The sequence below is a fragment of the Chelon labrosus genome (genome assembly GCF_963514085.1).
Source record: "Chelon labrosus genome assembly, chromosome: 1".
In the NCBI taxonomy this organism is placed as follows: domain Eukaryota; kingdom Metazoa; phylum Chordata; class Actinopteri; order Mugiliformes; family Mugilidae; genus Chelon; species Chelon labrosus.
In genome coordinates, this window is record NC_140337.1 from 15,395,831 (window position 1) to 15,423,265 (window position 27,435).

Here is a 27,435-nt window from a genome sequence, read left to right on the forward strand (position 1 = left end):
CAAATTTCACCGTGTCTGCTACTCTTATAGGTACAGAAGCATTTAAAGTGAGTGAAAGGAGCTGTGCTTGACGGACCTGTAAAGCCTCCTGAATGTTTCCATTGTAGTCGATGATTTCAGTAGCTCCTTGGTCTCCTTTCTGCCCAGGAGGGCCCTGCACATGGTCAACATCGAAAGACACAAATTTAAACATGTCATATAGACCTGATTTATACAAAGTAGCAGTGAAAAAAAAAAAATAGAAGGACTAAACCGCTAAGGCAGGGGTGTCAAACATACGGCCCGCGGGCCAAAACCGGCCCACCGGAGGATCTAATCTCGTGCAAAAAAAGGGCAAATGCAGAAATTACATCGAAGATTACTGGTATTTGGGACGGTTCATTAAGTATATGGAATGTCCTATGTTCAACATGGTTCCCAAACGCACCATTTCCTTGTGGCGTTAATGGTATGGACCGGTGTCCATGTGGTGTCTGTTTGATAAGCCAATTAGTGATGTTCAAGTTAACCTACCAGGTAACCAGGTGGATGGGACAGAGAGGAAAGAGACGGAGCGAGAAAGACAGTCACCGCTAAAACTTAGTTCAATAACTTATATTTATTTAAGTTAGTGTGATTTAGTTACACGTCTGCCTGCATGACTTAGTGTATTTGTTTGCTGGAGACACTGGACGCTCAGTGGGAGCCTTTTCCGTCGGGAATTCTACTTAACTGATGCTAAACTGTGACCACACTGTGGACTGTTGATAGCTAGCTCCTTGTGCTAACAGCATGAGAGACTTGTTCTTGGGAAACACTTGTTGCACCAAGCTGCTGAGAACCTACTGGATGCTTATGAATGTGGATGGAGCCTGAGGACGCGTTTCTTCACCACAGTGGCGGGACGCTGCTGAGAGAGGGGTTTGCCAAACTATATCTAACAGCACTCTGCATCCCAGGAACTGTGAGTACTGTTAAGACGCTGTGAACTGGATTCAAATGGGCTCCAAGTTGTCCTTATTTATAGGTTATTGTACTATTATGTTACTGGTCCGGCCCGCTTGAGATCAAATTGGGCTGTATGTGGCCCCTGAACTAAAATGAGTTTGACACCCCTGCGCTAAGGCTTATTTGCTGCCCCCTGGTGGCAAAAACAGTCTTATTACACTCATAATAACAACCACCAGAGCTGTGGGATGTTATCAGAAACTGAGTATTAAACAGGAAGAAATGACATGAGAGCTCAAAAGAAAAGGAAGTACTTGCTTACCCTTGGGCCAACATTTCCCAAGTCTCCTTTATCTCCAGTCTCCCCCTAAAGTTAGAAGACAAACACAAAATTCAAAGCTTAAAAAGCCACCTTGGCTGCTGTTGATACAATTTCCGTTTCAGCTACATGGACACTGGTAAAAATCTGTGATGCAATCTAAGTATGTTTGAATAAAATTGTCATATCCCTCTGCAAATACAGATTCTGTCATTTGGTATTGCTGATAATACTACGTCAGCTATGACTCAAAGACTCCACGGGCACTGAATATTACTTGAAGATATAAATGTTGACATTTCTCCAAGAGCACAAGTTCAAGCTATTACAAGCAGCATTTATCATTTCGCAGCGGAGGATCAAAATATCAGCTCATTACGATGACATTACTCACTAAATTAAAGAAAACATATCCGCCATGCTCACCTTTGACCCTTTAGGACCAGGTGTACCAGCCTCTCCTTGTGAACCCTGTTACGAGCAAGAAAAACACAGATGATGAGGGGATTCCCAGGCTGAGGCGCCCTATAAATGTACTTGGTACATAAACATAAAACTGATAAATATAAAACAAACTCTCTTTATGGGTTTGGTCCAAATACAACATAAAAAAATTAAATGTATCCCTAATGCAAAATGTCTTTTGCCTCTCTTTCTACCCCCCCAAGAGAGCAACGTGGTCGGCTTCACTAAAATAACCAGCCTTTAATATGGCGTAACTGCCAAGCAATGTAGAAAGTGTTTATTTGAACTCTGTCACTGACAAAAAAGGGGGTTTCACCTCTGGGGCTTCTAATAGGATATGAACCAGATCTCTGCTTTGTCCAAGTTTAGACTGGAGCTTAAGCTACCTGCTGGGACAATGCCAGACATAAACAATGGTAAACTCATTTATATTTGGTTTACTTTACACGGACCCCAGGGAAAGCCATGAACTTATTACACACTATAATAGTTTAGCCAGCTTTTTCGAAAGTGCATTTTTGATGAACTGCGTCAACCCTTGATTAGGGTTTTACTTTTTCGCTAACCCTGGGAACATAACAAACAAAAGGCTGGGAACTTCACTGGATGTGCTGTCGTTAGTTAGTCTCTAGGTGGCAGCAAGGCAGCAAGTAGAAAAATCCAAAGAGACTTCGCTAAAGGATCAAGTTTTCACATAGATCAGGCATAACATTATAACCACCTTCCTAATATTGTGTTGGTCTCCCTTGTGCCTACAAAACAGTTGTGGCTCATTAGAGAATGGACTTTGGGTCCTATGGGTTGAGAGGAGGGGCCTCTGTGGATCATCCCACATATACTTGATCAGTTTGGGATCTAGTGAATTTCATGTTTTTTTGTTTTTTTTTTGAGTTGTTCCTAAACCATTTTTGTGTGTGTGCCTGTGTCAGGCTGCATCCTGCTGGGGATGGCTGCTACCATCAAGGAGTGTCATTGCTATGGGGTGGGGGGGCCTGGTCAGTAATCAGTAATGTCCACATGAATGCCAGGTCCAAAAGTTTCCCAGCAGAACATCCTATTGTCACAAGATGGGCAACTTTATTTAATTCTCCTGTCACTGGTTTTAATGTTGTGGTGGATCCGTGTATTTAACTCATGGGCATGAATTCACATGTGCACTTCAGTTACTGACCTTCGATCCAACGGGTCCGATGTCTCCTCGTTCACCCTTTCCTGGGGGCCCGTGCTCTCCTCTCTCGCCCTGGACAGACAAAAGAACAAATTGCTCACTGACGAAGGTGCGTTACCAAACTCCTCCTGTCATAAAGAACTGAAGATCAAGGCTCAGCTTCTTCTTCTTGTCAGCAGAAGAGCTGCGGCGCATCTTGTGAACATCAAGCGTGGCCTTCAGTTTCCTTAATTTCATGCAGCACTGACACATCTGAGCGAGCTCCTGCAGGAACTCCTCGCATTTCTTATGAATTTGCTCAGTCAACAGATTTACACGGTCATTCGTAGATATTTATGCAGAATCGGCAGAAATGCTTTCTTGTAGAAGTGAGCCCTTTGTCCTTCAAGTTGAATATTTGACAACAAAAGCATGTTGCTTCTTCTGTTCTATTTATTTCCTCTTATTGTGAAGTGACATAAAACACCCAATAGAGGGGGATGTGGTACAGCTCCGAGCACGTACTATCTATTACCGATTGCTCATACTTAAAGAGATGAAGTTCTTATCCATAGTCGGTGTATTACCTATAGTAGATGGTGGTCTACACGCAGCCAGTTTGGAGAAGCTGAGAGGAATACTTGCAAAAAAGCCAAGAACTTAACTGACGTGGACGGAGTCAAAAGTAAAATGTATGTACCCACCTAAAACATTCAACACCACTACACTACAATACAATATTATGACCACTGTGGTTTCCGGTCAGACAGGCTTCTTCAAAGCCACCATGTCCCATTGACAAAAACAGTCATTTTACTTCACAGCACGTGGGACAAGCTGGTGTACCGCACCTGATTGTCTCATTTGTCTCTCCTAAATATGATTAAGTGCCTCAGACAACGTCACTTCAAAGAAACCAAACTGTCCCTTTAAAAGAAAGAGGAGCACAACACTTAGGCTTTGGGTTTGTCTTCAAATAACTACGTGCAAATAACAAATGCTTTTCCAGTTGAGCTTCACCCAGACATTTCATTAAGCAACAGTCAGTGTGGATGATCAACGCACCGCAATCAGCCTGATGCAAAAGGACAATGTGAGCATTAATTCTTGTGTGTCTGGATTATCACTGCTGGCTCCACAGTGTGATAATGTCACGGCTCAAAGGTAGCAGGGAAGGATTAGCTCGTCCTGACCACTTCCAAGTGACATTTTGAGGCAACAGAGGTTTGATTACCTGCCCAAAGTGTTAATAATGGATAACGAGAGGAGAAACTCGGGAGGAATTAGTCATAAGACCGATGGGATGGGATGAAACTCTGTCAAAGTGGTCGCATCTCATTATTACAGATTTGAAATATGCCGCCGTGTGTCACGTATTGCATTGTGGAGAAAAAAAAAAAAAGGACAAGGTGAACCCACCTTAGTTCCTGGGAGTCCTGGAAGCCCTGGTTCTCCCTGAGGACCGAGGAATCCAGGCTCACCCTGCAAAAAGTAAGATAAATCAGCAACTGTTACTCTTTCTTTTTGTTCCACGCAGGGATTTTTTGGTGTAGCGCTGCCAATGAACGCTAAACACATACACAAGATGCATAGCCATTCATCACGACAGGCATGCACTGACCGCTCATGCGCGCACACAGACACAGACACACACTCAGGGAGGCATGCATAAATCACACACATTATCAGCTCTTTGCTAGTTTATCCCCTGGTTTCACATATATTAAGAGACGATAGGACCGACCTTGTTAGAAACTCATCAGGGCAACACATAAGGGTTCTGATTAAGTGTGCAAAAAAAAAAAAAAAAACAGACGAACATTTTTGCACTTTCGCTCATGGGGAGCGACCCTCCAGTGCGAGGTGTGACGCTGGATTCGATTTACGCTGCATAACACACTTGCATGGAATACATTATTACACCACGTGCGACCAGCGTTCCCACCTACAGCACTCTGGAAGCCCTCGGAGGGCTAATGGACGTTTGCTTCTCGAACTTTGAAACCGTAATTGGATGAACAGCGAAGAATGCGGAGCAGAACAAAAGTGCAAGCCGAGCTTAGAACCCGCGAGTGCTACGTTAGCAAAATATTGTTAGAATCCATCAAGCATACAGGCCTCTTAAGTAAAAACAGGAGTGTATAAAATGTAAAATGAAAGGGTTTTTTTCGGTTTCTTTTACAAGGCCAGCACATTACAAGCGTACGGAGAGAAAAAGGAAAAAAAACAAAAGCATCATCATCATCATCATGCCTGTGTGAGCATTCCTTGCATTCATGTGTAATATTTTGAGCTAATGATCCTCAAATACATTTGGGTGCTTAGTATTCTTTAGTTCTTTTTTTTTTTTTGTCTGTGGCAGTGATTTATTGTGAGCCATTTGTGTATTTGGTTTGTCCATCTGTTGTTGATACAGTTAAAAAAAAAAAAAAAGATCCGTCACTGAAACAATAAAAGGCCCTAAATAATCAAATAAAAAAAAACAAAAATACAGCTTCCTTTTTTTAACAAGCAGTAGTTTTGACACGCTTTGGATCGAGTCTCTTGATTACCACTTCCAGGAACAAGTAGAGAAGTGTTTGCCAGGGATGCAGTGTTCCGATCATTCCTAGATGCCATTCGGAAATCTTAATTTCTGGCATGTTCGGCTCAAGACGTCTGGCTTTATTTAGCGCTTCACTTTTAACTGCGAGGAATTTTATATATATATATATATATATATATATATATAATGCTGTGCCACTGCTGCTGCACGTGGAACATTCAAGTCTCGCTGCAAATCCCACAAAGCAGCAGGAAAAGGCAGGATTAGGAGACGTCTATGTGTCATACATACATGAGGCATGATGATAGTTCAGTTTCTGCTCTGAACTCGGCTAAAGACGGGCTGAGGTGGACGGACAGGGACAACACCGGGTGGGGTGGGGAGGGATGACCGGGGATAAAAACAGCGAAGCATTTACCTTTATCCCTGGGAGTCCAGGCAGCCCTGGAAGTCCTGGCTCTCCCTACACAGGAAGAGTGTGACACGTTACAGCCAAGCCAAGCTAAGCTGAGTCAAGCCTCATTTGTCGCCACTTTGGGTTCTATTAGCTCTGCGGTTTGCTCTCTGTTTGTGTTTTCTCTGGCTATCAAGCTAATTCTGATAAGTGGCCAGCCATCCAGGAGTGTATGTTGACTGTCATTAGCAGAAGGTACCGCACATGCAATTTCATATCAACTCATGCAGCCGTGGCTTTGACAGCGTGATTAGTGCTGGTTATTACACTCAACCCTTCACAAAGTGCAGTGGAGTTTTTTTATATTTTTTATGATTTTATTGGTTTGGGCAGGTGTGAAAAGTTCTGGTTTCTGGAGGGAAAAACTGTCAGATACTGTGGGTTAAAGCAGCAAAAATACGTTTTGAGAGGGCTTCAAGGTCATTAGCATTTGGAGGAGTGAGAAGTCGAGAGTTGTTGGCATGTTTCTCCGTTACCAAGGTCGGGTCACTGTCAAGTTGAGAACCCCACGCCTCATGTTACCAGCAAGTTTGAGTAACACACAGTCAATCGATTCAGCTGAGAAAAACCAGAGGTCAAGTCCCCTGTGAGCCCTCTGTGAGACTTTCAAAATAACAATAAATAATAAAAAAAAAAAAAAAATCCAACTTGGGATAATTTAACGCTCAATTAAAACGATTGTATTTATGGGCGTATGAAAAGATTAGCGCCGCACGAGAATGATCAACAGTAATGGCACTGTGGGGATCAGAGAGGAGGCTGTAAATTTCCATTGCGGCTAATGAAATGACTATTAAATTAAGGACTTAAAGTCTTTCTTGTGGACCATGATTTCACCAGCACTTACTGAACACCGTCCAATGGTAATATTTAACGAGGAACAACATGTCGGCCTTATGATTGCCGCTGCGAAGAGAAACACCGTTTGTATGCAAGTGTGTCAGCTCAAGCCGAGCGGATGTCAAACGAAGGATAAGATAAAGCAGTCAAACATTAGCGTGGCCACAAGTTTTCTTTGCAGCGGGTGCTTGCTTAAAGCCTGTCTGTCTGTCTGTCTGTCTGTTTGGAGCCAGTTCGTCCAAACAGAGAAGGGAAATTAATGGGGTGCAACACGTGGGATTAAAAAGTGTAATTAGACGAGGCAATGGTGCAATCTCGGCAGCAGTCTGGTCAGAGGACAAGTAATGGCTTTTATTTTTGAGGGAAATAGCTCCTCATCTGCTGCTGCTGCTGCTGCTGCTTATTAGTAGCCGCTTATTAGTTTCTCATTAGCAGCTGCTTTCAGCAACACTAACCTTGAAAAAGTGTGTTAAACGCTAAAATAAACAGCAGTTGGGAGAGAGAGATGGTCATACTAGACAAAAAAAGATTGCTTAAACAACAAAAAACATTTTGCACGTGTTGGCAGAGCAACGTGACTGCGTGATCTGGTGGCCTTCGATCAGGCGAATGCAAGCGAATACAGGTCACAGTAATGGGGAGTAAGAAAATATCCGTAAGATTTAATGCATCCAGAGGTTTTAAAAATGATACCCGAGACCTGGCTTGAAACCCGTATCAAGCCAAAGTAAATGTAAAACGAGTTGACGCATTGTGATGCAGTTTCTCCTCAGCGAGACCCCCCATGTGCAGCCGTCTATAAAGCACTTTAAACGTGGTTCCACTTCAGCCGCTATATCTTGCGCAAACACCAGAGCTTCACCAGATGTAGAAATAAATATGTTCAGAGAGCCCCGGCCTGTTAAGTGTTTTCTGTTTCTGCTTGGTCAAAAATCTATTCCCATAGTCGCTTATTAATACCAAGCCATTATCAACAGTAAGAACATAGCTGCGGTTACTCCGTGTGATTGAAACCATACTACTGTGACGGCTACATGTGTTTATGCGCTGCTGCCTCTCTGTTGTGTATCATATTGCAGTTGTTACCTTTTGTCCACTTCGTCCAGGCTCTCCAGGTTCGCCCTGCAATGCATGCAAAGAGTTCTCTTGTCAGCTGCCGTATTTCTGGATTGGGTTGCACCAGCTATTTGGAAATCTACGACCGGGTTTGTGCATTAAACCGTCTCTAAGTTGTTAGAGCTACTAGTTTCTTACTTCCTGTTGCCTGTACTGAGCTCTACCAGTTCATTCACCTGCAAAACTCTTCTAGATCTGATCTTGATTAGTTTTGCAGGATCAAGCTGTTGGAAGCATTGTGTGAACAAATGGAGGATTTAGCTAACAGCCATATTTAGCATCACAAACATGGATTCACTATAGCGTTAATCGATGCTAGCTTAATTTGGCTTTAACACTAGCCTATAATGTCTCCTTTTAAACAAGATAACGTATGTGGAATAAATAACGTGAGTCCTGATCTGTCCTAATGTTCATTGTGGGGCGTTTTAACCGATACAGAAACGAATATCTTTACACGCAATTGGATAGTCCTACAACCAATCAGAGCCACTTTGTTGTACATAAATTCAACTCCACAGCTCTCAGATGACGTGCAGGACTAAGTTGCTGTTGTGTTTCTCTCCATCACTGCATAAAGCCAGTACGAACGACGTGATTGGCCCAGCAGATCTTTCCTGGAGCATAATTAGTTCTCAACAAAGAGAATCCAGACCAACTTTCCACCACAAAACTATGGCAGGAGCGGGAAGCTGGGTCGGCCTCCAGACTAAGACCTGCTTCACACGTTCATGCATATCCAATAGGAGCAGCCTGGGGAATATTCTAGCTTTTTCTAGTTATTGACCCCTATAAAAAAGCTTCTTTCCACTACATAGATGGTCTAGTTTTTTTCCGTTATAGCCTTAGCATGACATCATTTGGGCTGTCAGACGTATTTCTCACCAGATGTGTTATCTATATGGGTCAATCTAGGAGCTGGCTCAGTTGGTAAGGTTAAACAAAACTGAACTTAGTTCATTTGTGTAACACAAATCTTACTAAATAATCAGCACGTTAATCGCCACATGTAATTATGAATTCACAAACAGATGGTGCAACCAACTTCTAATGAGGGGTTAAAAAAGTGGATGAAATCGTTTGACATAAGCTCAGCTCTCACCTTGATGCCAGCTGCAGAGGAACCTGCATCTCCCTGAGGATTAAAAAAAAGAAGAAGCAAAAATTAGAAAGGTACAACATGAAAAGCCTCAAATGACAGAGTTCTTTACAAGACCTGATGGCTTTGAGGTCACAACAGGAACGAACGCTGCCGCGCAATTCCAAAAAGCAAAGATTTATGAAAGGAGACAATTTCCCGAACAATGCCGAACATAATTTGACAACTGCGGCGTTTATCTGAATAAAACTGTGTGGAAATCCAATTAAAAAAATAAATAAAAAAGAGGATTGTCTGCTATTCAGAGCAGCGTTCACATCGAATGTGGCTTCTCACACGAGCTGGAGACAGCAGTTTTATAACTGCAGAGCTGGGAATCATTTCATTGTTTTTACACTGTCAGACTGCAGCTGTGTTGCGGTGATGACACAAGGGATGAAATCTAACACTATATAAGAGGCAATCCACAACAGTATAAGAGGACTTATATATATATATATATATACTGTGCTGACTGCAAAGTTTTTTTTATTTGATCTCTTCAGGTAAAGAATTGAACTAGAAGGAGACAGGGCTACTTATATCACATTTTTCCAGCAAAGTGGTCCAGACACCCAGAGCCCAGGCCCTTTCCTATGCATTACTACTGCAGTGTACAGTAAAAACAGACATAAAACAAGGGGCCAATAAGTGTAATTATAGGCGGTTGGTGGGAAAACGCAGCAGGGAGAATGAGACCGGGTCTTTAGCTCTGGTGTGGACTCTGTGGTTTCACTACACATACGCCTCGTGCTCAGAAGTTGCTGAAGGAATGCCTCTCGCCCTCAGCTTTTTATGGGAGTCATTATGATGCATAGCACACAAGGCAATGTTTAATTGCGGCATTTTTTTATTTATTTTTTTTGCAGACAATAAACTGCGTTACTGTTTACAGCTGGGCTTTGTTGCATACTCAAGGGTGCCTCATTTCATACCTTAAAACTTATCATTCCGTTTTTATACGAGTATTTTCACAAGTTCTTTCATATTTTATAGACGGTGCGAGATCTAAGCGGATGAACTTTTACAGTGAGCTGCAAAAAAAACAAAAAAAAAAGAAGGCTACTCGTATTACAGTTCTTGAAAGACAAAAGAAAGGCTTTCACATGGTTTTACACAATGTTTCTGGCCAAATACTTCAGAAACAACATGGATGTCATGTTGTGGTTAGCCTACAAATTATAATAAAAAAAAAAGGAAACTTTACAGGGGCTCATTTTCGTGACTTCTGGTGTCTTCACTGAATACAAAACAAACATCAAAGTCAGTGCTGGTTTACACCTGTTGCTTTTTGGCAGGGTTGGATTGAATTTCTCACATCTGCACTTAATCTTATGCCAAAGTAGCTACACCTTGTTAAGCTCGTAATCAAGCCACGGAGTATATGCAAGCGTAATTAATGGTTTTCCCATAATTAATCACAGCGGGGCCGCAACGCGCTAATGTTGTGAAAAATTGAAATTCACAACGCAGTGTAGTTTCGACACTTTTAATCAGGACGCTCATGTGAAAACGCTTACGAGAGGATGCTACATAAGCAATCAACACGCTCCAATCCCCTGCTGCTGAAGTGAAAGACCCGCTGACGGGTTCTGTCGTGACAAATCTCACACAAGTGACACCGAGCCCGAGAACCGAGTGAGAGCTTTGACCATAGTTTAATCTCTTCCAAATGTAGCAATGTGAGATGGAAAAAGTGGTGGAGTTGGGAGGTGAGCTGAGGTGTGGCACAGAGTGCTGAAATGTCCCAATTGGGCCAATTACCATGGTGACTCTACAGCCTGTGATTTAACCACAGAGCTGAGTGAGACGGAGAGCTGTCTCCACAACGCCACTTCATTACAGGCACCCAGACCTGTCGCTGCATATTGGCATTTAAAGATAATAACACGATGGTTTCTTAATGTATGCTTGGTAAATTGGGCTATTTTCCAGCCGCGTGCTCGGAGAATTAAACGAGATGGAGAGAAACTGGCGAGCAATGAAGCCATTGTGACAAATGTCGCCATTTAAAACCACTCCAGCCTTCAAAACATGACGACTCCTCCGCATTACGGCCATTAGCAGAGATGGCCAAATTCAGCTGAATATCAACCCTCGAGTCACCGAGTGAGAATGTATGTGAGGCAATACAAATTATGACTGGCTCCCAGGACAGGAAGGCTCTGCCAACGGTTGAAACGAGGCCAGTTCACAAGAGCTTGCACCGGATCTTAGGATTCAGAAATTATACCAACCACTGTGCCACGCTGGCCAGAGCCAAGTACTCATAGCCTGGAACTTCCCAAAAACAAATCAAGAGTTTACTTAGGGTTCTTCTTTTTACAATTAACCTTTAAAATATTTTTTATTTTATTTTTCTGTCTGCAATGTTCAACTTTTGCAACAGGAGGAGTCACAGTTAATTTCACACCTAGTTAAATACTTAGGCAGAATGCACCAGGAGTAAATGGTTTAGAACTAAAGCTTTTAACTGCGGTAATGATTTGCTTTAAATGAGGCCAGAGATGGACATGCAGAGGCTGTTGGAAACATTTTACTTCCCAGCTGATGACGGCTTAGGAAAGCAACACAGCAGGTAATGTATTACATTAATGCATAGTAGAAACAACGGTGGGAAGCAAGCGAGTGCAATTACTCAAAAAAAAAGTTTTTAAGTATAACTAACAAAACTGTTAGCTGTAACTAATATGACTTTACGCTTTATGGGCACAAATCCCTACATAAAAAGACACATTTAAGTTAATGGTTACCACTTGTGTTGTGTACCAATTACTCTTACCTAACCTGGTGCCGGTCAAACTATTTCAACAATTTGCCAAATAACTAATCATATATAATCAGTAAACTAAATACAGCCGATGCAAAACAGAAAACTTGGAGCTATTAGCTACTGGAGGCAGAAAATGTAGCGTAATAGGCGCCAATTTGACGCTGTAGCTACGCCAACAGCGCAGAGCATACGCAGACCCTAAAGGCTCTTTCAGAGTACTGTGGGACCTAACTTACGCGTGTAGCCAACACCGGTGTGAGCCATTTATACTTATGCGCTTGTCAGTCTGCCTTGCTCTGTAAAAACGCCACTCAAACGCTGTGTATTTTTAGCCTGTTGGGTTAATTTGTGTTTCTACTTCCTGCTTCACTTTCCACTCCCTCCTTTACTTTCAACAATGGCGACTGGAAGTTTCACCGAACATGTGCTTTGTTTGTATCTCCGAACCTCTAACCTCTCCTCGATGTGTTCCATCTTTATTGAACCAAAAAATAATCAATTCGAAAATTGCGGAGATGGCGAAGCAGCTGGAAATATTAAAGCAGAAACATGCTACCAACAAATGGACCAATCACAGCTCTTGTGGTATGTGTCACCGATTTTGGGGAGGTGCACGTCAGTTAAGGTGCTAGGGTCTGCATATGCTCTGCGCTCTGGCCGTAGCTTCTGCGTCAACTTAACGCAGAGGTCTGAACCGCCTAGCTGACGTGCACCGCCCCAGAAATGTAACTACGCGCCGCGGCGACACATCTCCGCAATTTTCAAATTGATTGTTTTGGATCAGTAAAGATGGAACACATCGAGGAAAGGTTAACTGAGGAGGTTCAGAGGTGCAAGCATTTGCACAACTCGTTGAAATTTCGGCGAAAGTTTCAGTCGCCAGTGTTGAAAGTGGAAGCAGGAAGTGGAAAGAAAAATGAACCCGACTGGCAAAAAATACACAGCGCCGGCTAGCGTTTGGGCTGCATTGTTACAATGGCTCACACCCCCGTGGGCTACGTGCGTAGGTTACGGCGTCTATGTCCCACAGTACTCTAAACGAGCCTTAAGATTAAAAGCAGAATAAAGAAAACATTAAGAAGAATGAAATAAGAATACTAAGAAGAAGATTGTGTACTTTGTACAATATCATCTATTCTTTATTTTTTATTTATTTATGACCAACAGTATTTAGGATATGATTCGTTTTTTAAAGAGTGATAGAATCTAAACATGTCTGAGAGTTAGCATTCAAGTAACACACCGTGTAGAGTCTCTTTCACACTCCACATCCCCCATCGTCAAAACAATCCCCCGTCGTATCAAGCACAGCCCGACTCCTCGCTCATTTCTCTCCCCCCACCCCTCTCTTCACTCCCTGAGATCTCTCCCCTTCACCATACCAAAGCTTTCCCTTCCTCACCTCTAACCTCGTGTAACCGCATTTTCCCCGCAGTGCGTGCTGTGTATTGTTAACTTTGGCGTCTTCGGCGCGGAGGACCGAGGATGCCCTCCTCCTCCTCCTCCTCCCCTCCTAAGTCCCGCTATTCTCTGGTTTCCTCTTTCACCAGTGAAACAACAACAATAATATCATGGAAGAGCAGTTGATCAGACGCAAAACTCTGATGACAGGGGGCTCGGCTCGAGCGGACATTTTCTCCACTTGCGTTGAAAATCAATCAACCCCGTGTGTGTGTGTGTGTGTGTGTGTGTATATATATGACACACACCGTATGTTAAACTCATCTGGATGTATCTTGACTGAATTACTCCTGCCATATGTTGCGCACTATATTAAACAAAACACCTTCTTCTGTCCTGACAATCTGAGATGAGGTAATCACATCCATACTAATGACTAAATCTTTCTCTTTACACCACCGTCTGTCTCAAAGTACATGAGGATTCACTTGAAAAAGGAATGGCAGGTGACTGGCTACAGAAGTCTGAATTCCCATGGTGTTCAATTTCAATTTTCTCTTTTCACTCCCGCAGCAAAAATCCATCACTTTTTCTCTTTTTTTTATTGCGCGGGGCAGACTAGATCAAAGCCGTGCTCGCGCTGCAAAGTTTTATCGCCCTCCTCTTCCCTTTTTGTTCACTCATTTTCCACAGACGATATCCTGCATCTGTTTCCCTCCAACGGTGTCTATCTTGGCTGCTGAGTTCTGCAGTCTTTTAAAAACCACAGCACCCATAAAGTGAGAAGTTATCAAAGTTGTTCTCCGCTGAACACCAATAAATTGGCAGTGACACTTTGAGTGCGCTGCTTCCACGCCGCTGCTGGTCTATCAGTTATATTTTTGGTTTTATACCTAACTCAGTATTTCTAGTAAGCGGTAGCTCCTCTGGTGTACAATACATCAAAGCAGTATTTTTTATTTTTTTGTCGGCTGTGTGTTCTCAGCAACGTTGGGAAGATTGATCTTTTCCCAGAAGTGCGAGAAGCCGAATCAACGTTCTCAGAAAATCGTTTATTCGTATTCAGTATTGTTATTGAAATGCTTTGGCACACATTCAAAGGGTAAAGAGGGCTAAATTTGGCCATGAGGTCACCCAACACAAATACAACTGTGACCTGTTTTCATAAACTCCGCTTTAACAAAATATAACAGCAAAGGCAGCGTGGAAAGATTTGGATAGGAAGCATAATCTGCCTCTGGATATGATGTCATTGTACTAACACAAAACAAAAAAAAAACTTGGAGAGTAACATGAATCTATTAGTTTAGCTCTGAACAATCTGTCCAGCAGATCTCCACTCTGCCTTTTGCTGGAAATGTATCTCGACTTGACAAGCCGTCTCCATGATAAATGGTCCCAAATTAATGCAGGAGCCACCCGACCAGAAAATGGAGCGCCAGCGTAGCATGGCAATTAAGTCCACATTAAATACAATGGACGCATCAAGTGCCAGGACGATTGGTGTTGTGCGGCCTTGACTGCAGTACAGATGGCCCTTGACCTCTGCAGCCTCGCCTGCTTCGTCTTCTCGGCTCTGCTCTCAGATGGCTAACATTAGCGGCCAGACTCTCTGCTGTTTCTACCCGCGCGTTCCAAGACAGAAACAAAGAGTTCAAAAAGTAAATTCACATACCTTCTCTCCCAATTCACCTTTCGGTCCGTCTTCGCCCATATCACCCTGTAATCACAAATCACATGCCATTCAGTCTCTTGGATGTAGGGATGAGACAATGCTGAAAAAACAAAAACGAGCTATGTGAGAATCTAAAATCTAAAAAAATAAAAATGTGCGAGTTTAAACAAGCTCGCCTGATTGCTTTAACAGATATAGCACACAGTAGGACACACTTTTCTCTGTCTCTGATTGACTGCCATGTAAAGTCAAAGGGTGCTGTAGAAAAAGGCAAGAACATTTCAGCAAAAATGAAGGATTATTAACATACACATGTACAGGTAGTGTTACTTCAGCTTCACTGTGGTCACCGAGTCATTATGTGGTTGAAACGTGACTGAGTTCAGGTAATGCAGTTCACTATGTGGGGTGCAGCGGAGGTAGTAAATGAACTCCTGCAGCACATACATACTTCCATTACACTTCCGTTATTACTTTTTAACTGTATGGTCTGAGATGTTCTCCTGCCGTGACGCTATGCTTTTTCTCCATTTTATTTCATTTACATTTGATGTGTTTGATGTGATAAACATTTCTGATTCTCGGTTGATTTACATTCATCTTAATGACTGAAATGATGCCCTGACATCTTCTCCAGAGCCACCATGAGGTTCGGTCTCAACGGGACGTTCTAGACGTCTCCAGAACCTCCGATGTTCATTCATCGTCACTTTGGTCATTGGGTCATTGGGTCACTATGCGGCTCATGGTCAGGTGATGTAATTGTGAAGGTCCTAAACACGTGGCATCAACCTTAGCTGCAAATAGCAACTGTTTGCATGCTGACAACCTAAATTAAAATGAGCAAAACAGGCATTACACCTGCTTAATGTCTGCATTTTAACATGCTGGTTAGCAATTACATCACTGAGTCTCTCTGGCGTCTTAGTGATAGATTCAGTATGATTACACTGCTGCTAATTTTTATCAGTATGGTAAAATAGGTAACTATTTTGAAGACAGATGAAGACAGATTCAAAATTTAATTACTTAAAACGGTGGATTTTGTCGTTGTGGAAGATCTCGTCCTTGTAACGCTGACCCCTCATTAAAATAAACCTAATGTAAAAGGCTTCACGCTTCAGGCTAACATTGTTTTCTTGAATCCGCCTACAGGCCAACGCAACCAAAGTCAAAAAACTACGGTTTATGTTAACACGTCTGGCTCCTCTCAGAATAAAAGCACAAAGCGTTTTGGGCCAACTTTTAGCGCCGTCTGGCAGGGAACAGATCATTTCACTTTTAATAAATCCACAAGATTTTTATGCCGCTATTAAACTGCGAATCACACAACGACTAGCAGTTCCAGGGATGTTGAATTAAAGGTTGTGTCCTTGCGGAGGGAGTATTAAAAGGGACTCCAAGAAAATCAGATTACTGTAACAGTCTCTATGCTTGACACTGCCTATCTGTTAGAAGTTAGAATGACTACTAGCATCAGGATTAAAAGAGTTTGCTTTGGTAGATTTGCTTGTTGGCTCTGGATTTAGTGAACGCAGCCAAAAAGACAGCAGCTTGTATTAAAATAAGTGGCCTGCCACAGAATAAATTCTCATAGTATTTCAGAGCAGCAGTTCCCAACTTCTGGACACTGGATGGGGTTTGACAGGTCTCAAGACGATCAACAGGACTGTCAAATCTTTGTTCTTTGTTATAAATCCCTCTTTATACGTCTAAAAACTAAGGTGTCACAATCAGATAAAGAGTTTTCTTATAGGTTTACACAGTTGGCAACCTCTGACTAAGTGAAAACGACAAAAACAGTGTGGGAGGGGACTGGACACAAGACCAATTTCATGCTAACACAAACTGAAACGCTGGAAACCATTTTCCGTCCTTACAGCCAACTGATTTATGATTGCCGTTTGCATTGCAATGACACGATCTTGCGTCATGGCGATCTCCTGGCCGCCGTTTCTGAAACTGCACGTCGAGCTGTTGTTTGCATCCGGGTGCTGTCAGAGGCGGTTGCTAGGAGATTGTCTCCGCACGTCCTCGCTGGCGCAGCGGACCAGGTGTGTTAGGAATAGAGAAGAAGTATCTGGTTTAAACAGCTGCGAAACGACTGCCCGAGAGCCAGGTTTTGATGACCGCTGAGTCATCGCCTCCCTCCCCGGTCGGCGCTCACACGTCTCACACTGTATGAGGGCACCGTTAGAATTAGGGAATGGAGAGAATAGAGCAGCTACTCCTCTGTGAGGCTATTTTATTTGTTTGGTCTCCTACAGGGCCTGCAGTTTCGTGACTCACCGGATCACTGACTCGTATGGCACGTATGGCCAAATCTCAGATGGGAGTCACCTCTGAAAAAACAAGATGGCGGAGCTGCCGTCTTTTCATCGTGACGGCTGCTCTAACGCACGGAGGAACATCATACTGATGCTAGCGATAAGGAGATCGGAATTAGCTCTTTACCTTTTCACCTCGTTCTCCCATTTCACCCTGTTGGGAAAGAAAGCAGAGTGTTAAAACACAGAGGAGCTCGAGGGGTGTTGGGCTGGGTTGGGGAATTATCGCAGCCACTTAGGGTCAGATTGTATCTGGGGTTAAATTCATGTTAGATTAGAGAAATTCTCTGGTGTTATGGCTACTTTTTACCTAGCCAGACCCTTAAGTATCATTACAACAAACAATCAAAGTTTCAGTGTGAACTTCTATGCAAGTAAATTAAGCTTGTATGTACGGACCACTGTGAAAAATGTGCATGTGCGTTCAACAAAACGAAAAGCACAATGGAAAAAGTTGAAGGTCAAAAAGAAAAATGAAGTTTCTTGAACAGGAAAAGAAAAAAAAATAATACAAATTTAAAATAAAAGTGAAATGGATTTACAAAAATAAGAGCACACAGACAACGTGTGCACCAGACCTTAGCTCCCGGGACACCGTCCAATCCTGGGATGCCAACATCCCCCTATGGACAGCACAACATACACACAGGGCCTTCATTCAGCGTGCTGTTTTTCTCCCCAGCATAAAGATAACCTTTAACCCTATCAGAGATTACGTTTTGTCGGGACGGCGCACAGGTGTTAGGCATTTGCAGGATAGGTGATAACGCTGCAGGACCGTCAGTGTGGTGTGGTAACGCAGGACTTACGAGTGAATAAATACCATGAAATTCGAAAAAGGGAGTATTCAATTATTAAACCCGTAAACTAAATCTGAGAGTGGAGAGGATAAATGAGCTGATAAAAAGCTTAATTATCTCTGGTTTGGTTCTGCACTTGAGCGAAAGTAAGAAAGCCAAGTCCGTCTGATGGATGCCAGCGTGCCGTTAAGAGCCCGAATCGCCTGCTCTCTGCAGCTCTGACCGAGAAACCAACCTCAGTCAGTGCGTTGCCAGAAACAATTAACCCCGCGACCTTTGCAAACCTACCACATCATTAGCCTTTTAGAATGGTAGGAGCTATTCCTCAGCCTGGACGGGCGACTATAACCAGATGAAGCTGATTAATGTAGCCAGGATGGAAAATAAAGCAATTCATTATTTTGATTATAACGGATGCTGAGCACCGGCCATGCTGCGAGAAAACTGGATTGTAGTGCACACTTTTATGTCATTTTAAAATACTGTTTCAGCTTTTTTTTTCTTTGAGACCAGCCTGTACGATCTATGTGAGGAGTATCCACCCAGCTAGTGGTGAAACTCTTCATAAAGACTGAAGCTTGTATCACTTATCAGTCCACATATGGGAGCCATTGACGTAATGATGATGCTCTATTGCCACAGTGATGACGGGGTCTGATTAAAGCCACCTAAACTTGGGCTGATAAGGTTTGCATTAGTGATCACAGCCCCCTCTCCCACTCCCCTTCTGGTGGATATCAGATCAATATGATGTCTGCCAGTCAACCTGCCTCTGCTGGAGTTCAACTTTCTGCATGAGTGAGGCTTACATACCATAACAGATTCGGTTTTATAAGTGCACTGCACAGCGTAGGAGTTCTATTTCATGGGTGCTGGCAAACCCCGGTCCCTTCACAAGTATGGAATTAAGCCTTTAGCTTTCACTGCATCCAGAGTTAGAAAGGCTTTCGCTCAAAAAAAAAAAAAAAGAAAAGAAACTTCTTCACTCTGGTTCTTATTACAGCCGTGCGTGCCTTTTTTCTCATATCTCCATGAATGCGTGGTTGAGATTAGAAAGGCGGCGCCCCCGCCAAATAATCTCCCCGTTCATTCTGGTAACTTATTTTATCATTTGTTTGAGAATAAATACCCTTATCCCATTTTTCCTCGCCGTGAAACACCTGCATTGTGTCTTCTTTATTCGGTTTGAGAATGAAATGCGCAAATGAGAACGAGTGTGTGAACAGATTCACGGGGGCAGCCAGAACGGTACTTTGTGGTTAAGACTTGCAGATGCAGCCCAGGGGTATTCTCCTAAATGGAATAGCGGTTTGAAATTGTCAGAACTTTTGTAATATGAAAAGTGCAACACACGGCCAGAAGGATTAATGAAAGCCTGCATTATGCTCAAGCGGCACTTTTCAAGATAAAATGCTATCAGGTGTGGATGGAAATTAGCTCTCTGAAGTTCACGAGCATTTTGGAGGGAAGGATATAAGGTGTTCGGGCGGAATTGACATAGGAGGGAGCACAGAGGTGACATGTTTAGCATTTTATGGCATTAAGGGGAGTTCAGATCTTCTTGCTCTTGTTAATAAAGACAATTACGTCAAAAAAAAAGTATATGTGTATAAGTATAAGTAGGTATATAAGTAAGCTCACCTTCAGCCCATCAACACCTGAGATACCAGGAGGCCCGAGTGAACCCTGGGAAATGAAGGCGTTATTACATCATTACATTCAGCAATCATGCTGCAAGATCAGACCAGAATATACACCGATCAGGCACAACATTATGACCACTGACAGGAGACGTAAATAACACTGACCATCTCGTAACAGTACAATGTTCTACTGGGAAACTTTTGGACCTGGCATTCATGTGGACCAGACCAGAGCAGACCAGGCACCCCCACCCCATAGTGAAAACCCCACAGCACAATGTGTTGACCTGGCCTCCAAATTCACTAGATCCCAAACTGATCAAGTATCTGTGGTGTTGCCAGACACCACAGGACGCCCTCAGAAGGCCCATGTCCATTCTCTGATGAACTGATCTGGAGGCACAACGGAGACCTACACAATATTAGGAAGGTGGTCATAATGTTATGCCTGATCGGTGTATATACTGCATATATATATAATTTTAGTTTGTGCCACGCTATGGACAATACAGACAAGCTAAGACAGATAGTTGAGAAATATTCTGCTGCTCTTGCTTTATGTATATATACTCTTATGTTTAAATGTACTGCAATTCCCCCCCTCTTCTTAGTGGTTTGCTTGTGTTGGCTATTTGTACTACCTCACAATAAAAGTGACTTACTGTTACCATGGTCATGTTTATAGCAGTATTAGAGATGTATTTGAGGTAGTGGTAAAAGGCTGAACTTGGAGAGCTTGTTTGTTGCTTTATTTATCTTTTTTTTTTTTTTCTTTCTGTGGAAAATGCCTGACACCGGCTGAAAATTATTCCCACCAAGTTGATGGAAGCCGAATAACTCTTGACGCGACTCCTCCGCTAAACAAAGCACATCATCCGCAGCCGATCTAATTGAGTAGCCTCGGGGCCCTGGCTTATGAGTCATTAACACGGCGGCGTGTCATCGTTGACCCCTCCACCCACGCACACACACACCTCCTCCCACGCCGACGGGAGGCCTTGCCGACAGATGACAGCGCAGACAGGAAGTGTCTGATTGGGTTACACTGAACAAACACTGGCAGCTACCTGATGGCTGGATATGGCTTACATCTGTTCCCCACATCAGCGCCACCAGGGACCCGCAGCCTCTATCGCAGCACTTAGCTCCAGGTTCTCTGTTCTCCGTCTCGCTCTCCTTCTCCGTCACTCTTTCCCCTCCTCGTGTTTACTTGCACTAACTGTGGCTTTCTAGCTCTCATCCCCATGTAAACATATTTAACACATGTCTGCAGTGATTTGTGCAGCTTCAGGAAAGTCACTATCAGATCCCAAAACATTATTTTATTGCTAAACACAGCACTTTTGGAGTAATATCTAAAAAAGGAAGTGAGGGGTGAGACATATATATATATATAAAATGTAAAATATATCTTTATGTTAGTCAGTAGATAACTAATTTCAGAGTAAGACATATCATTTGAAACACTTACCTTCTGCCCTTGTGGCCCCTCAGGTCCCTATTAATGAGAAGAGAGGCAGAGAGATATCGAATGGAAGAGGAACAGAACAAAGAGAGCCCATGTCAGATGAAATAATATAATTTCCACAGGCAACATGGTCATAGCAGAGAGTGCTGGCAGAGCTTGCGGTAGGATTTCATGCAGCGAGCACACACCCTTCAGGCAGACCCGAATCACAATCAATCCCTTGTTTTATTCTCCGGCAAAGAATGAAAATCCGCTCGCTCTGTGCCTTCCTTCCTTTGAACTGCACCATAAACATGAGTCTCTAATGAGACCGTGAATAACTAAAAACTTTTATGGCTTTATCTTTTATGTTGATCTCTGTCTTTATTCGTTTTAACGACTGCGAAAACTTGTCTTGTTTGGCCGCGCTTGCGTTCGAGGCCTTACCGTCCAACACATAGAGAGGTTCATTACCTAAATGGGCCGATATCTGGAAAGTGGTGCAAAGCTAATAAGTTTGCCAGGGCAAAAAAGAAAAAAAAAAAAGGCGCCACATCTCTAACTGAGATCTAAATCAGCGTCTGGGAGGACAGTTTCTATTTTCAACCTGATGTTTGCCGCAGTAAAACCGGAGGCCGCGCTGGATCCTAAAAGTCCTGCATTATTATTAGCTTAAAACAGCAGAACTGCTCGGTGACTAAAACCAGACTGAAAGATGGTCCTTTCCATGTCGCTAAAACTCTGAACTACTGCAGTGTCTCGGCAGTTCATCAACACCTTCGCACTTGGCTGTTATGACGCCTCGCGTTGGCCAGCTTTTTTCGCACTTTCAGCTCAGCATTTATAATAAGTGGTGCCATTTGGCTCCTCACTTGCAGCTGGGTCAAGGCCAGGCAGACCTTGTGCCCCTCAAGGCCTCTACAGCGGCAAAATCCCTAGCTTTATTCATTTTGAAGCTCTGTTACTGGCAAAACTAAAGATACGATCCCCTGATGAGCGTAAAAGTTTTGTGTATTAAAGAAGTAGCCAATGAAGACATGTTCAGGTTGAAAAGTTTGACTGTCAGTGCAAATTTCGGCGGAGAGGAAGCAAAGTTTGGCGGTGGCCAACTCATGACTAAATGATGATGGACTTTCTGGGAATAAGCTGTTTGTTGGATCATTCCGTATCTTGTTTAACTTTTGTTGACGAAACAAGGCGATCACCAAGTAACCCAAGCTTCAAACTTTCCCGTTCTCAATTTCCATTTTTCCGAAATTAGCCTGTTAAAAACCCTTCTCACATTTACAAAAATGGCACACACTGTTACAGCTCATTTATAATGCATTCCATCTGCACTTATAACAAAAACCTCAATGAACAGCTTTCATTGCCCCAGCCAACCAAGAAAAAGGTTTTCCTCCTGCTTGCCTTTAAAAGCCTTTGTTAGCTATCCTCAGTAGGGTTTGGTAAACATCTTTATGACCCACAAGGTATGTGAGAGCATGTGCCACTCGCCTGAGCACTAATTAGCTTGGCTACATCTGAGAGCACTCTGGAGCTACCGGCTGAAAAGGAAATATTTCAGAAAGTCAAGAGGCATTGAGGAAGTCCTGGCTCTATTATTCTCAACTTTGGGCATTGACATTACTAGAAAATGAGAGAAATCCTAAGATCGTTATTAAAAGGGTTGATTATTTCATCCAAAAGCATTCATAAAGAGACATTCATAACATTCACGAAGGGAAAGAATCCACAAATGTGCAGTATCAACAGGACGCCCATTGATGTCGAGCATCCGAGCACAAATACAAAGCGCTGAATGTTTGGTACTTTCATTCATGACTTGGAAATGACAAACAACGAGGCAGTTGCCAGGTCATTTCCCACACTCAGCCTGTGGCACTCGAACCCTCCTCACTTGAAGGACTTCCAGAGCGTGCAGTTCTCCGTCTGAGCATTTACAGGACAAATATTTGCGCTGATCAAGGCACAAAAAAAAGCCCTCATGTCCGAGCTTTGGGGTGCAGCTTAGGAGCTTCTGTTCAAAGCTTTTGTTTCTTTTAGAAGGTACATTTTGCAACTTTATACTATTGACATTAAATTACGGTACTTTCAACCTATGAAGGACATGTCTTATTTTCACAGCTTGGGTCTTATCGCCTTAAGTTTTGACAACGTAGCTACAGGTTAGCATAACATTGTGCTAACGACCAGCACTGTTGAGGCTGTGGACATGTGCGCTTTATTCAAACATGACTTTAAATTTAAAGACCTTCCAATCACACTTGTTTCATGCCACTTTACAACTACAAACAGCTAGTTAAACGTCTGACGGAAGTTTGGAAATCAAAAGCAGAGATAGAGAGAAGTCTTCACCTTCAAATCTAGCTGTGATGGGTTGGGTTAAAGCTGTTTAAAGGGAGTATTGCTTTGGGTCATAACCCTTCCAGAGGAGCACTTGTGTCCATTTCATCTATGATGACAGCAGTGAGTACAATATTATGCTAACCCACTATACAGACATGGCCTTAACTACCACAGGGGACTCAAAGGCCAGTGCTCTGTATGTTTCTAAGGGATCTAGAGTACTAAACGCCATTCAGAGGAGGATACAGTGTTAATTTACACAAATATGTTGTATTTTAACTGGTTCTGAATAGAGATATTTAGAGCACATACTTTATAATATTAAAAAGAAATATTAAATTATTAGGCAAGGGTGTTTTCCACCATAATTATGTTCCAATATATAGGAAGAGCAAATTTTCAAAGACATTTTACAGAATTATTTGCACTAACTTGGGTTATTCTGCTCTTTGCACAAAATCTGGACCTACTTTTACATTAAAAATTTCCATTTTATTCACATTTAAGTGCATAAAAAAAGGCTTTGCATATCATTCTTACTAGTTACATTCTGTCTGAAGTCCCTGGTAAACGTGACTTAACGGCCTCAGCATTTCTAAAATCCCAGCTATAGACCTGTTTGTAGGTACATTGGCACAAAGAAAAAAGGGACTTTTCCTTTGAGAACAAACAGATTTTCGCCACAAAAAATGATTTTCTCTACGGTCGCCGCAACATTGTTTGGTTCCATGTCTACGTCCTAAACCATGCGCTCACGTGTTTGTGCCTTGAGTTTGGCTTCGCAATAAAGGAAAACTTAGTCAAGGACAAAATAGTGTAAGTATGTCTTCATTAGACGGGCATATTAAGAAAAGTATATCCCTACACATAGGCCTGCGGTTCATTTTAAATGTCCTAGGTGAGTCACCAGTGCATTGCGGGTAGCTTTGGAGGACGTAGAGGGAGATCAGTGAACGTCTGCAGCGTAATTGAAAATAACACCAAAAAGCAGATGGGATGTTTTTTTTTTCAGTTCTGCATGGAACATATTTTGTCTCTTTTGGAGTGAAATCACGTTCCAAATGAAAACTGTGTGTAAGGCTGCAAGCCACCTTTAGAAAGCTGAAGACCCCCTTAATTTACCACAGAGCGACCTTATGGCACTGATGATTTTGAACCGAGTCCTGAAAATATTTCCTCTTCTTCTTCTTCTTCTTCTCCCTTTCACCGTCCCCCCTCCTCCTTGTTGCTCCACAAGAGCTTAATCCTTCTAACCAGCACCATATGTCCTGGAAGGCTGCTGGAAAACTCTGGAATCTACTTTTGCCTCTTTAACAATAGCATCTACATCAAAAACGCTGAGCTGTGTCAAGTGGGCGCTAGCTCCTCGAGCACTGTAAAAAGGAGCAAGAGTTGGTTAAGCAGTGACCTCAGGATCCCTACTTCGAGCTCACTTGTTCAGATAAAAGTGCCAGTCACAGATTCTCCTTCCAGTTCGGTGCATATACTGAAGAGTATTGGTCTAGTTGCTTATGCTGATTTAATTCATATTGATTTTCAAAGGCCATTTGAGGGTGTGTTTTCTGGATGGAGAGTTTCTCTTTATTCCCTTTACAGTGGTTTAACAGCCCAAATGATCAACTACAGAAACAGTTCATTCTTATCCATTATCTTATCTTTGATTGGTTTTCTCCAAGGAGTAGCAAACAATCAGCTGCTGGCTGAGATCAGAAGCTATGGAACTGTATTTCGAGCGAGTGAGCGGCCATGTCGCATCTTTTTACAACCAGGGACGTGCTCATCTCAAGCTTCTTTACAGGGGGTTCAATTTCCAGATGAAGGCATTATTCCCTGTTAAAAGTACATTAATGTCATGCTGCGTATACACTTGAGAAATAGTATGCTTTATTTCAGGAATTACAGTGAGCAGAGCTTATTTTTTTTTATTCAAAGCCCTGCATGAGCTCACTCTGAATGGGATTCACCATTCGTCTTTTTATAGAAATACTCCAGCTGCCATCAGGAGCGGCGGAGTGAGAAATGGAGACCTACTGGAGCACACCTGGAACCCTTCATTGCAAATTTCACATTCATGACAAAATACATTTTTAAACAAATTGCTGCTTAGATAAATAAGCGGGATAAAGAGAACAAAGTCTTTGGAAGCCACAAAAGAGGGAGTGAGCTTTACAGATGGTAGCTTGTCGTGATCAGAAGATTAGGAACAATTTTATCTTTAAACCATTTTTTCCTAATCCAACAAATGTTTCCACACAATGGAAAAACAGAGGAGATTAAATCCAAGAAGAAAAGCTTGATAATACCACTTCTGTCACCTTAACTTCACTCCCTTGCACTTGTAAAATCTGACCTCACTGAGAAGTGTTTTTGTGTCACGTTTTCCGACTCTGGAATCTGGTTCGACCCGTTCGATATAACTTTTACGAGGAAACTTTAATCAAATGCTTTATTTGCTTAACACCGCAAGCAGTGTCCAGTTGCTGCTAACTGGAAAAAGGCTTGGCCCGGGCCGTGTAAAGCGTTGGTGAGAGAAAACATTGTTGCAGGTTACGATACAATGTGTTGTTAATATTCGCTGTAATATCCATAAACCGTTTTATGAACGTCTCAAAAGTTACATATCGTCTTGGAAAGCTTTGGTATATTAAAACTCATGCTACCTTCAAACTGAACTTGTGAGCTTGCGATTATGATATCGGAAGTCGTGTCCGCAAAATGCTCAGTGTTCAAGTTGTTATATTAACCGTAAGTTGTGAGAACACCGCTGCAAGGCAACTGTATCTGTCCAGAAGCCCTTGAGGGGCTAGGGTTTAGGGCTAGGGTTAGGGTTAGGGTTAGGGTTGGAATGCCTCCATTCTGGTAATTCCTGGAAAATTAGGCCTGCACATAACTCCCCATGTACATTTGCAATGTATAATGTGCCTCTTAGGTTTGGAGAATACCAGGCTAGCGCCACTTCCAGGTTTGTGCTAAGCTAACCGCTGCTGGCAGTTTATAAACAAACATGAAAGTACTAATTCCTCCCAAGTCCAAGTCTTGACAAGAAAGAAGTTAAGTACATCTCCCAAACTGTTTATACTATCAGAATATTAAAAGATAGCCACTCTATAGCCACTGAAGCTACATTGCTAATTAGCGTCCAAAAGGGAAAAAGAGGCCATAATGAAAATGTGCTCACCATAGGTCCTGTTTCTCCAGGCTCTCCTGGATCACCCTAAAAGAAATACAAAACAGTCCGTTAATAGAGGAGCATGGGGCTCTTTGAAAGGCTGAGAATATTTAAGGAGTTGTAATATTACATACAAATGAATATTTAGAATATTTCTGATTAAAAATGCAATGGCTTTCACATTACTTTTGATTTCCCCTATTTTTGCGTTCAATAGCCATTACATGGTGCATGGCAGCCCGGTTGCCAAGAGGAGCTCAGGATTGTTACGCTCACATACCAAGTTGGCTGAGAGGCATTTATCAAGCTGGGCCACCTGTACCCTCCACTGTCTCTGCCCAACAACAATTGTTCTAGTCTTTTGGTTCAGGCCCGGGTCTCGGACGTTGCTTCAGCTCTCGTTGTGGCAGTGAAACATATGCTGCGCCCAGATACCCACGCCAAAGCAATGCTTGAAACATTACTCAGTTTTTACCTCTTTGTGATATTTACAGGGCAATTTGTGTCACCGTTGTCCTCGGGCGGTTCAAGACAGGAGGAATAAATCATAAGGGAAATAAAGCATGAAGCGACACAGCAAGAGAAGTCTAATTTCTTGGAAAAACAACAACTGTCGCAACTGCAACTGGAAGAACTGAAAACGGCAATCATCAAAAACTTGGAAGGGACCACATAAACAACACTTAATATCTTTGCACTCCCACTGCGATCGATGCCAAGACAATAAAGATCAGCTGGAGCCCTCAGAAGGTTTTACAGCTCAACCAACATAACTGACAGGCCTTTTCTGTTTCTTCTTTCTGTCGCAGGCAGAGTTCACATGAATTAGTGTGATGCCAGTGACAGGCTTTAAGAGATATGGAAAATGTTACGTTATGTTTAAAAAAATGAAAAGAGACA

General features: G+C 42.6%; 1 protein-coding gene across 1 annotated transcript in view; it reads right to left on the reverse strand.

Moving 5' to 3' along the window:
- Positions 1–27,435, reverse strand: part of col25a1 (collagen type XXV alpha 1 chain) — a 150,299-nt gene that overhangs the window by 12,338 nt on the left and 110,526 nt on the right. Inside the window, exons 10-22 of the mRNA XM_084553750.1 lie at positions 26,545–26,580; positions 21,042–21,068; positions 19,569–19,613; positions 17,255–17,281; positions 14,801–14,845; positions 8,916–8,948; positions 7,784–7,819; positions 5,822–5,866; positions 4,278–4,340; positions 2,883–2,951; positions 1,673–1,717; positions 1,250–1,294; positions 77–154 (exon numbers count right to left, since the gene is read on the reverse strand). Of these exons, the coding sequence (XP_084409876.1) occupies positions 77–154; positions 1,250–1,294; positions 1,673–1,717; positions 2,883–2,951; positions 4,278–4,340; positions 5,822–5,866; positions 7,784–7,819; positions 8,916–8,948; positions 14,801–14,845; positions 17,255–17,281; positions 19,569–19,613; positions 21,042–21,068; positions 26,545–26,580 (594 nt within the window). The remainder of the gene's footprint in view (positions 1–76; positions 155–1,249; positions 1,295–1,672; positions 1,718–2,882; positions 2,952–4,277; positions 4,341–5,821; positions 5,867–7,783; positions 7,820–8,915; positions 8,949–14,800; positions 14,846–17,254; positions 17,282–19,568; positions 19,614–21,041; positions 21,069–26,544; positions 26,581–27,435) is intronic.